Source organism: Plutella xylostella, chromosome 7 (genome assembly GCF_932276165.1).
Source record: "Plutella xylostella chromosome 7, ilPluXylo3.1, whole genome shotgun sequence".
In the NCBI taxonomy this organism is placed as follows: Eukaryota; Metazoa; Arthropoda; class Insecta; order Lepidoptera; family Plutellidae; genus Plutella; species Plutella xylostella.
This window is the reverse complement of record NC_063987.1, coordinates 2,488,991-2,500,777: the sequence shown is the minus strand read 5'-3', so window position 1 is coordinate 2,500,777 and position 11,787 is coordinate 2,488,991. Positions and strand designations below refer to the sequence as shown.

At 32.6% G+C, this 11,787-nt stretch overlaps 1 protein-coding gene across 2 annotated transcripts in view; it reads left to right on the top strand.

The window, feature by feature from the left end:
- The first annotated feature begins 3,412 nt into the window (after positions 1 to 3,412).
- Positions 3,413 to 11,787, top strand: part of LOC105381510 (rho GTPase-activating protein 7) — a 198,259-nt gene continuing 189,884 nt past the window's right edge. For both annotated transcript variants that reach the window (XM_038106645.2, XM_048622183.1), the window contains exons 1-2: positions 3,413 to 3,711; positions 8,566 to 8,972. In XM_038106645.2, the coding sequence (XP_037962573.1) occupies positions 8,777 to 8,972 (196 nt within the window). In that variant the 5' untranslated portion in view covers positions 3,413 to 3,711; positions 8,566 to 8,776. The remainder of the gene's footprint in view (positions 3,712 to 8,565; positions 8,973 to 11,787) is intronic.

Sequence of the window (11,787 nt, the reverse complement as noted above, 5' to 3'; positions counted from 1 at the left end):
TCTTAGCATTAATGTAAAGTCATCGATATGAGTTTTAGTTTTTCCAAAGTAAGTAGAAATCCTTGTGGGTTGATACTTTTGAAGTGCGATGGTGAAAACTCGAAATAAGGAATGAAAATGAGAGTTTTTCGTTCTTCTCGATTAACAATATTATTATTTAGTACACCTGACCCCTCTTTGATCATATAAATATTCTTCCACCCTAAGGTTGTCTTGAAAAAATCGCTTTAAGCGATAAGGCCGCCATTTTTGTACATATGTGTTAGTATTTAAGTTATGTAACTTTATTTCATGTGTGTTGTGTACAAATAAAGGATATTCTATCTTTCTATCTATAATACGCACGCGAGCAATGAAAATGTTCCAATTTGGTGCTTTTCTGGAACACACTGGGACTTTTTCATTGCTCGTTATTAATGATATTTATTGTGAATGTATTAATGCGTGATGAATACATATAAAATTACATACCTACATCTACCCAACTCTTGAGAAGCATCGTAGTCAGAATTCAGAATTGATTCATATCACTATGAACCTTCTGTCTAAATATAAACACTCATACCAAATTGTATGTTAACATTATTTAAGATTTGTAAACATTGTTGTACTTCTAGTCTTCAATCGATATTTATAGTTTTAAAGTTGAACTATAATTTTAGAATCGGTATCTCTTGCCGTTAATTTACGTTCATAGTTGGGGTCATTCAACACTTTGTCCTCAACTCTCCTCATCCAGACACAGTCAGCCAAGGTCAAGTGTGTTTAACCCATCACATCCCCAGGAAATCAGAGACAATTAAAAGTATCTTCACTGGGACGTAAGCGGGTGCCACAAACTTATCTGTTCCGGTGACAGCTCAAATAAATCTCTAATATTTCTTAATTCTATAAGATATTAAGTTTGCTCGTATTGTTATTTCACTCTTGCGGTGTTAATAAACCCATCTAATGTTTTAAAATATACAATTCATTATTAAGTAATGAGATATGGATCAATTTAGTTCGCTGGCACCGGAACAGGTAAGTTTGTGGCACTATAAATACATCAAACAATAAAGTTGCTTTACAGGTGATGCAGAAGTGATATAATGAGTGGAAAAAGAGTGCTGACTCGCGCAAAAAAAGGTTTTCCATAGAACCTTGATTTGATTGATGGTCTAGTTAGACTTCTTACATACTTGCCTACTATGAGAAGTTAAATTTTATTTCGGTGATTTTCAAGAGTCGTTAAACAAAAGATGTTTACCCCCTGAAGATTTTTCGGCTACACTTCAGCTAAAATTTATATTTATTCAAAAGTACATCATTTCTCATTCTCCTACTGTGAAAAGGTTATTTTCTCCTAAAATTTCCAAAGCTAACAACAAAGTGGATACACTTATGTACATGTTATTGCCAATTCGTCATACTAATAAGATTTTTCGACAATTTATTGTTACCGTTACAACCTTATGTCGCAAGAGCGAGATTTCCACGTATTATTATTCTGAGAAATAAGTAATTTTCATGCGAAATTGAAAAGTAAGACGATGTGAAAAAGCATTTATGTTGGTTTAGGGTTATTTGGCTTTTACCTGCGACCAACAAAAGGGGTATTAAGTATGAGTTTTATGTATTGGTATGCAATATATGTATAATAATTATACTTTACTCGTTTTGAATTTGGGACACCGATCTACAAAAGGGTAGTTATCATTGAGAAGAGGGTACACCCGAGTCCGCGTTGTTCTATAGGTAGATTCCATAGTATGAAAATCAAAATTAAATTTAATCCGCATTTTATAGAATAGAAACATGGCCGAAACGTATTTTTCCCATTTCAATTAAAAACCACTTTACACTTAGATAAAGTGCATTAATAATGTTTCGTGGTGGGGGCCAGTGACGTCAGTCCTTCTATTATTTTTCACACAATATTTCAACTTATAATATAGGTAAGTATAATATCTTTATAATTTTTCACTTATAAGTAGTTAAGTAGGTACCTATTTTAAATGTTTCTCATATTATTATCTTTTTTTTAAATTTAATTTAGGAAACAGGCTTTTTGTTGGACAATTTCAGTAGGTTTGTTACCACAAAACTATATGTACACCAATACAGAGTCATGTAGGCAAACTTTATCAATTACCAAAAAATTTGTGAAGTACTTAATAACTTACACGTAGATTTATCATCATCCATCTACTAACTGTCCTATTAAAATTCAGAAAATGTCCTTATTCCGCTGGTATTTTAACGAAATTCAAAGTTTACGAATACTTTTAATTAAAATTCCTAGGTTACAACTTTGTTGGCACAGATGGAAATTTACAAGTGGTAGTATTATAAGTTTCATTGTGTGTGTGGCTGTTACCTTGTTACCATTCTGTGGGGTTCTTCTTGGTTGTTGTCAGGTCTTGTTGTGGTCCACCAACCCGCACTAGGCCATCGGGGTGGACTAGGTCTAAAATCTTTCCTACATATATACATATACGCAGATGCTGTTGGTTATCCATGAACAATAATTATAAATAAAAAAGTAACCTCCCAAAGCAGAAACGTAAATTTTAAGGGAACATAAATATTGTTAATATGTATCGATAAAATATTACTTGGTTTTTATACAGGCTGTGGCATAAGTGGTAAACTAAGCCAAATAACCCTGTCGGCTTTGTATACCCCTCTGCAACACCGTGTATAAAATATCTTCTATTATACCTATGAGTCTTATATAGGATGACACTATTTGCGCCGCGGGGGTGGGTCTTGGTCTTTTGGTTGACTATACCTACAAGGTAATCATAATGTTTGTACATCATCCGTAGCTCCATCCGTAGGAGGTCCCAGGAGGGGTAATCAAATGAATAATAATGGGTCAATTACCTTCATTAGGGTTCATACCTAACGTAGTTATAATAAATAGGTACTTAAGTATGTACGATTGTACGTATAGAGGTTAGAAACGTATTAGGTACTTACATACTTACATTTTAACAATAAGGTCTCTAGGGTTTTCCATGTACATTATAGATAATCTTTATTTACAAATAATTTAATGAAAGCGATATACAATAAAGGAAAACATGTCCTTGTAAAACATAAGGGTGTTTTTTACCCTCAGTCTTTTAACTCGTAAAAAGTTTACATGCTAAGAATATGGTTTACAAAATTTACATTGTATTCAGTTAACCATCGATTGCATATTATGTCATAATTAAACACCCATCATTCATACACCTGTAAACTCACACATGCAATACACTGAGCTTTCATATTTTCTACTCTTTAAACGTTGAATCATAAAAATATGGCTTGCTCTTTCTTTCAGCTGGTATAAAGCATTCAGTGATGTGTAGCTATCTCGCTCCCCCATTGACGCGCGGGAAATTCAGCAGTGCGGTTCGGAAATTTAGACCTGTAGATTCGCACGGCCCGATCAGACGCTTTTCTCGGGTTTTCCGACGAATTTCGGACGCATTTATTGAATGTAGCATTTCTAAACTTTTAAAAACTCTTGTCTCGTGAGAATGTGGAAATGTATAAATAGTTGTGCAATAAAATTTGTGTCATGAAGTCGAGAATTTGTGCGTAAATTTGACAGTGCAACGCGTGAAGTTTTTCCATAGTGTAAATAAACAATAAAAACATTGTGGGTGTGTGTTAAAATTATGTGTTAAGTTGAATGTGTTATTGTTAGTTTTTGCGAAAAAAAACGTTGGTTATAAGGTATGTATTTCAGCTATTAGTGTAGTATTCGTACTTATTTATTATTTTATGTTAATTCCTGTAGGTTAGTGACAACACTCATCTCACGAATTTAGAAAGGATTTTTATATAGATTTTCATCACTTTTACTTGAACAAGGTAGGTACACTAAGTACCCACTTACCCATTTAGGTACCTCAATTTGATGACGAAACAATAGCGTTGTGTAGGTAAATAGAACGGTAGCTAGGTACTTAGTACACGCATTAAACTATTTCTATACTGGCTGTTGTGATGAACGATCCTAAATAATGTTTATTGGTGATTAATAACCTAATCTTAGTACATGAACGTTGAACGTAGTGCTAGTGTAGTGACTGATTTTCTCCTATATTTGGTAATGTAAAACCTGTACTAGGCCTTTTGTACTCAGTATGTATGTATATGTAGGGCTCGCAAAAATTTGCTCGTTCTCTATAAATTTTTTATTTGTATGCTTCAGGATCCGTTTAAACACCGACGCGATTAAATTTTAATTAGGTAAGTTTTTTTAGAAAGGTTTTAACTAAAACAGTCCTAAAACATTTGACAACAGCCTATGTTACAAAAAACTTAAACATTTAATAATTAATTATGTCTTGATTAGGAATACCAAAATAAGTAACTATTGTACTTTTAAATGAGATCAGAAAATATCTAAGAAAAACTGTAAATAAACAGATGTGATACTTACATACTTATTTTGGTGGTATTATTTTTATTCTTATTAACAATTCTAGGATTCAAAAACTGTTCACTCTACTTATTTCAAATAGTCTCTATTGACTGAAATAGTTCCCAACAATAATATAAATGTAATAATTCCAAGAAGCACTCTATCGTAAATACTCAATATTGTTAATTTCAATTTCGATATTAAACAGCATCGGAATTATTAATTGGAAACTGAAGGCGTAGATTTCCGATACATTCATTTGAGCACTTTGTCTACAGGGCAGTTCTTCTTTTTAACCTACATAACTGTGTCTCCACCAGTTGTGAGGAAAATATCATGAGTTTTACAAATATTTATTTATTTATTTATATTTCAACGTGCATTGAACTAAAAACACAACGGCTGTAAACGTTTACAAAAATATAAATTTATATTTTTGTATTTAAAATTACGTTACAGAGTGGTAAATCCGCGTGACAGAGGTGTATTTCATACGAATCTTGGCTGTCTCCTGCCACTTCATCCTGCGTATATTTCATAATGTTAGAAAAAAAATATATGACGAGATAAAATATAAAGTTTTATTTAAACTCCAGAAGGTATTACTTATTTAGTAAAACAAAATATATATTTTTAAAATATTTCTGAAATATTTAAAAAAAATTTGAAAAATTGTCTCTCACTACCCAATGTTTTAGTAGTTACACTCTGTCACGTATGTTGCCATTTAAAATATTTGTTTGAGCCACTCGTCCTTATTGCCATCGATCAGAGTTTAAGATCTCCTTTTCCCCCTTGGTAAGATTTCCCCTTAGAGATCCAGACACCGCGTATCGGCCACCCGCAAAGTGTGACAGGAGGTGCGTGTGTTTATTCGGCGACAGCTTCGTCACGTAGATAATTGTTAAAATAAAATATATTTAAATTATTATTTTGTTATTTACTCATTGGTAATAACGATTACTTTGCAATCAACATGTGAATAATACATTTTATGTTACTGTTTAAATACTATTCGACTTTGCAATACATTTTACCCCTCTGTCACACGACAAATCTGTCACATTCTTACCAAACACTCCAACCTGAGGATATTCATCAACGAAAAATTGAAGAGAAACTACACGTTTTGGTTAAAGTACGAAGCGAAAGGAACGTCCAATACACTTGCGCTGCGGTAATAAAAAGTTTCGTTAGTGAAAAAGGTGATTTCGTGCTATTGTTCTCAAGAACAGACGATGAATGTGGTAGACTGTTTAATATGGTGGAGATTGATTTATCGGATGTTTGATGATTACATTAAAGTCCTTCCAGCTTCTAAGGTATTAAAAAAGTAAAAAAAATAGTTTTTCAAGTTCTAAGAGCCACTTCTGTACTTTCGAAATATGGCTGATTAAAACTTTAAGAAATTACGTAATTTTTCGTTATATTACTTAAATTTTAGTTTGTCGAAAATATTATTTGTGCAGATAAACATTAATTTATGTAGTTGGAACAAATTTGTCCTTTAAGTTCCTGAAATACGGATATTTCAGTCTCCAGAGGTTCTCAAGTGTGATTTTAATTAGTTATACTAATTATAAAGATATCTCCAGTTAATTCTTTGACTAAATTGAAACCATAATGATTTATATGTAAGTTACTAAATTATTCTTATTAAATAAAACTGTTTTATTCTAAAACCCTGCCTAATATTTAATAGAATAACAATTCTGTCACATCGTTTACCACTTTGTAACGATTGGTGTCTCCTGGTAGTCAACTTATTTTTGGTCGTTTATATGTTATGTTATAAATAGTACAACTTTGGAAAAATCATATTAAATTTAGTCATTGATGTTAACGTCTATGCTGTTAATTTTTTACTGTAATTAGCAGTGAAAAAATATTTATAACAAAAACAAGCTTCATTTTAGCTGAAATTGTGACAGAGTGGTAATAACTACTTAATAAATATTTTGTTATTACTAAAAATCCATTCCTTCATATGTTTTCTAAAATGGTATTTTGTTTATTAGCGTAACATAAAAGTTTCATTTAAAACGACGAAGACTATCTCGTTAAAAAAAAATAAAAGATAATGTGACGAAGGTGTAATTTTTTGTGCCTTATCCACGTATTATGTCCTTAAAATATTGAAAAAATTGGTAAACTACGCGGCCAACCACCTTTTTCGATAGAATAGACATGAAGCTATCATAAAAATTATAAGAGTTCACCAAAAAGCTATAGTTTTTTTTTTCGAATTTGGGATAATTTTTTACTCATTATGTAGGTTAAAAAGAAGAACTGCCCTACATCGAAAATATAAAAGTTATGATAATTATATACAAGTCTTAGTAATACATACATATTAGGTACATACTGGCTGGAAAGTATGCCTCCGTATATTATATTATAGCATACAGGTTGGTTTGAAGAAATTGCTTTTTGGCAGCCCGTCTTTGTATACCTACATACCTTATTTCTAACTTTATAATTTCTATACAATAGGTGTTGTAAATTAAATAAATAATGGATTCGAACCTGAGACTTATCACAACAGTCACTAATATCGATGCCATAGATTCATTGTGTAATACAGTCATTTGTGATACTAAAATACTAAAATATTTCAAAACATATTCGTAGCTGAATTGGCGCCAGAAGACGTATTGGAAAAAAAACTAAACGAAAAGCCTTTTAAATAAGAGCGTAAACCTTTTGTAAACTCCAAATCTAATATACTTTTCTGATGAATTGAATTCTGTCCCTTTCTGAGCGTATTTTGCACAATTACCTTTAATAAAGGATCCCAGTTCCACACATAAGAGAAAATAGCCCTTATTTATGCAATACCTAGACTTTGAATTTATTGTTAACTACCTGACCCGCGAGCTTCGCTTCTCCTTAAAAAGTTTACCCGTGGGAATTCCGGGATGAAAAGTAGCCTATGTTCTTTATCAGGGTCTAGACCATATGTATACCAAATTTCATTTAAATCCGCTCAGTAGTTTTGGCGTGAAAGAGTAAAAGACAGACAGACAGACACAGTTACTTTCGCATTTATAATATAAGTTAGGATAGAATTAGGATTAGTTAGGATGATTAAGCTTTTTCTTTGTCTACAGTGAACTTACGCTTTGGAATTGTAATCGTTCTTAATTTGAGGGTCATAAATATCATAACTGGACTGTAAATTTTAATACAGGTACATTGAAAATTAGTGACTTAATTTACACTCACGAGCAGTTAAAAAAACAAATGACAATAGCACCGAATTATTCCTAAATGGAGAATATTTCAACAATATTGAAATACATTTAACAACTCATCACAATATTACCAACTAAAAACGTAAATATATTGATCAAACTCAAAATTTAATAATTTATTTAAGAAATGGGGTCATTTTGGTGTCGACATTTTGTGAGTGGAACTTATTCATTGGTCGTGAGTGTACTTTCCATACTCTCAGTTGTCTCAGTGATCGATTCAAAAAGATACTGTTCATATTTGCGTGTAAACTGTAGGGTACTTCTCGTCCATTTAGCTTATCTAAGCCATACCCATACATTGCTATCAGCCATTCAAAAAGATCTGTCAAGGATCACCGACAAAAAAGCTCTACAAATATTCAACGTAAAGTAGTATTGTGTTTTAGAAACCGGCTACCGTATCACCACCGACACATTAGTAAAAAACAATACATAAGCAGCGTCACTCTGCTATCAAAAATCTGTCAGATCCATTCAAGTTATGTCTATATGCTGTCAGATCCATTCAAGTTATGTCAGATGTTACAAGCGAGCGAGCGAGGATTGCTAATGTTTGGTGGTGGTAACATGTTATATGAAGATTTAATTTGGCAACAAACAGTCATACTGCATAAGATGAATAAAATATTGATTTCGAACATGTTAAGGCTATATTTCTTCAGACAGCCTCAGCAGTTTACACAAAAGTACCTACTATTGTAATAAGTCAGACAGACTGACTAGACAGACAAGAAAAAAAAGACACTTTATTCTTTAAAATAATTAAATACCATCTGGGATTAGTCTGCGATCATTCTGCGATATAAACTTTATTCATTTCGTTTCAAAGATTTGTTATTTACTATTTCATCTTTAGACTCAATTTTATTAAACACAAACATTAATGCAAACTTTTATTTTCAGGTCAAAAGTTGTTGATACAACTAGTGTGCAAGTACTGAACACGCAGAAACATTATTATTTACGATTAAAACAGTAGCTATGAAAAAGAATGTGCCAGCTAAGTGAATTAAAAATCAAATCGCTGGTAAAGTGGAAATTTAAAGGCCAATAAGAAAAAGAAACAAAAGATTTGAAATTTGAAATTTCGAATTCGAATTTTGAACAATCCAAAATGGCGTCTCCATCGGCGGGAGCTGTCAAACCGCCATCGCCACCGCCGCCCGGACACACCCCGAGCAAGATGGAGCGACGAATGTCTCATTTTAAAGAGTACAAGTTCTTCAGGAGTTTCAGCGCCAAGGTTGAGAACTGGCCCATGAGAAAAGCTGAACAACTATGGAGGAAAATGAGGGAGAGGAAGATTGCAGGTGAGTTTTTTAGAGTATTTATTTGTATTTGTAACTTTAAGGATTACTGTTAAAGGATGATTCTCAAGGGAGTTACCAAATGATGAGCAGGTGATATTACCTATATTATGCTTGGTGCTTGCCCGGTCTTATACGAGTATAAGACCTTATATGGCATTATAAGTAACCATTTTAATTTATTCCGCCTTACCTACTCTTAAACTTAGCGTACGTAATGCAATCTTTTCCATACAGTTTTTTTGTAGAGAAGAGTTGGGCCTTTTTACCGTAGGAGGAAATGTTGCCATCATCATAAAATACTTTAGGGACAGCTTTTGTCGCTTGTATTATATTTTTAGGTGTGAATATTTTAGTAGGTATACATATTATCATATTATTTTATATATACCAGTTAGCTATTACTTTTTTAATCTACGTAAATTTAAATTGACCATCAGTTTATAATGGTGTCAGTAGTTTCGTGTTAACTTATTTTTTATTTTTCCATTTCATATAGGTACACTAGTAAATCTGTATATTAAACGATTAAAAAACTAGCTACCAAAATAAAATACTCCATAAAGGGCTCTACAGCAATAAAGTCCAGTGAAAATAATTTAATCTCGAACCCGTTAACCCTCCGAGTTGGTTTATACTTTATACGGCCATCAAACTGAAATTGAGATTTTTCAGCGTTTTCATAAACGACAACTGGGAATTATTGTTATGAACAAGCTAGAGACATTAAAAATTTCAACTCGAAATATTTTATATTATTTTTTAATTCTACAGGATAAAATTTTATCAGTGATTATAATGACCTGCCAACGGGAATAACCTACACTGATAAAACTATACCTGCCCCGAACAGAAAATTTACATAAATGTGAAAGCACCAGAAATAGGAAGGGAGCTTTGACTAGTTAACCTCTGTTACACCTTCTACTAGATTATAGCAACACTCAATTAAAAAAATACCTAATAATAACTTTTTTTTTCTAATTTTTGAACAGTTTTAAAAGTGGAGTTTGTAATTTTTTTATGTAAAAATAAAGCAGGTTGGTACTTTTGTATACTTATCTTAAAATAAGTCTTTTAACCTGATCAAAAGCTTTCAGTATCTATCCTCTCTTCCTGAATTAAGTAAAATCTCCCGGAAAACATCTGGCTTACTTAAGATAATGAAATTGATTTCCCACCCATTACGTTGTTATTAGGGGGAAAATATTAAGATTTAAGTAATTATAAAGGAAATTGATAAGTTTAGTATACAATGTATACGATCCATCGAAGAAAAATCTTGTGCTTATGCGACTGGAAAATGGTATGAAATTCTGAATATAATAAATGATATATAGACCGCTACCAGCGGTGCAGTATCAGTGGCCCAGTTCTGGGCATGTATTATTTAGCGACTTTGTTGGTTTGCCATCGACACGATAAGAAGAAGAAGACAGAGCTGGGAATTGAGATTCGTCTCCGAGTCCGTCTCTACTAACTTCAGCTACATAGTCAGAATTTTCGCTATAACTGCTATAAGATTAGATTGAGGGTCCACCTATAAAGTCAGTAATAAAACTGCGTGCTAAAACTTATCCTAGATAACAGCTCAGTTTAATCGTAAATGTGCTGAATAGTTCTGTTCCTCAACCAAAAAGTGTTGAAATAAAATACATAGTTTAGGTATCTTTGTATTGTTTAGGTATCTTTGTATTGCAGGGTAACCTGCAGTAATATAAGAATATAACCAAATACATAAAAAAATTGTACGAAATATAAGTAAATTTGTTATTTCTTGTGCGAGTCATATCTGAATATTCTTTGGAGATAGCAGAAGTGAAAATGTTGCATGCTGTTTAAAATAATAAATGAATCATAATATCGTAATTGTATTTTAGATATTATAAAACCTGTCATCTAAAGACATTAAACACTGACGGTGGATGTATTTACGATTATTACGAACTCATTCATTATAATAATAATTATTAACGATAAAATTTATCACTATTAAGGCCAAGGTAAATCCATATGCTACTGAGAAAACAATGATTAAACCTGAAAATAATAAAACACATTAGACTTTAAATTAGTTTCTATATTATTAGGTTATTATATAGGTAATATAGGTATACGTCCACCAACCCGCAGTCCACCAACCCGCACTAGGCCAGCGTGGTGGACTAGGCCTAAACCCTTCCTTCATTGGAAGGAGACCCGTGCCCCAGCAGTGGGGACATGATGGGTCGTGATGATGATGATATACTTAGGTATAGATAGGTTGTTGCAAATTGCTATATTAAGCCGAAAAGGCACTTCACTCTGAACCTCTGTCGTTCTAGGACTTTTGGAAATCCGCGACTTAACCTTTAAAGGAATAACGAATCTCGTAAAATCGAATCTCGTCTATTGTTTACAATATTTTGACAAAGAAAGTTTTCCATTGAAGCCTGAACCAGCAAATGGGTATGAAGTATTTTTTTTATGAATCATCAATCATTACGAAAGCTTTGCGGTAAACAGCAGATTAGCCAATATAAACATAAATAAAAACACAACATACAAACATCATCAAAGAAATAATTGGACACAAGCCAAGGCTTCTGGAGCTGGAATCTACATATTGGAAAGAAAACTGTGGGGTTACCACCACAGAACATTAGCAATTAACAATCCTTGCAACGACGCTTGCTAGCCAAATGCTGTTCACCACAATACTGCTTACTGGCGTAACTTGTATGGATCTTGCTGATGCTTGACAGGCTAGCGACGCTGCTTATGGATTTTTAATTGCTAATGTGACGGTGGTGGTACGGTAGCAGATATTATATCCATT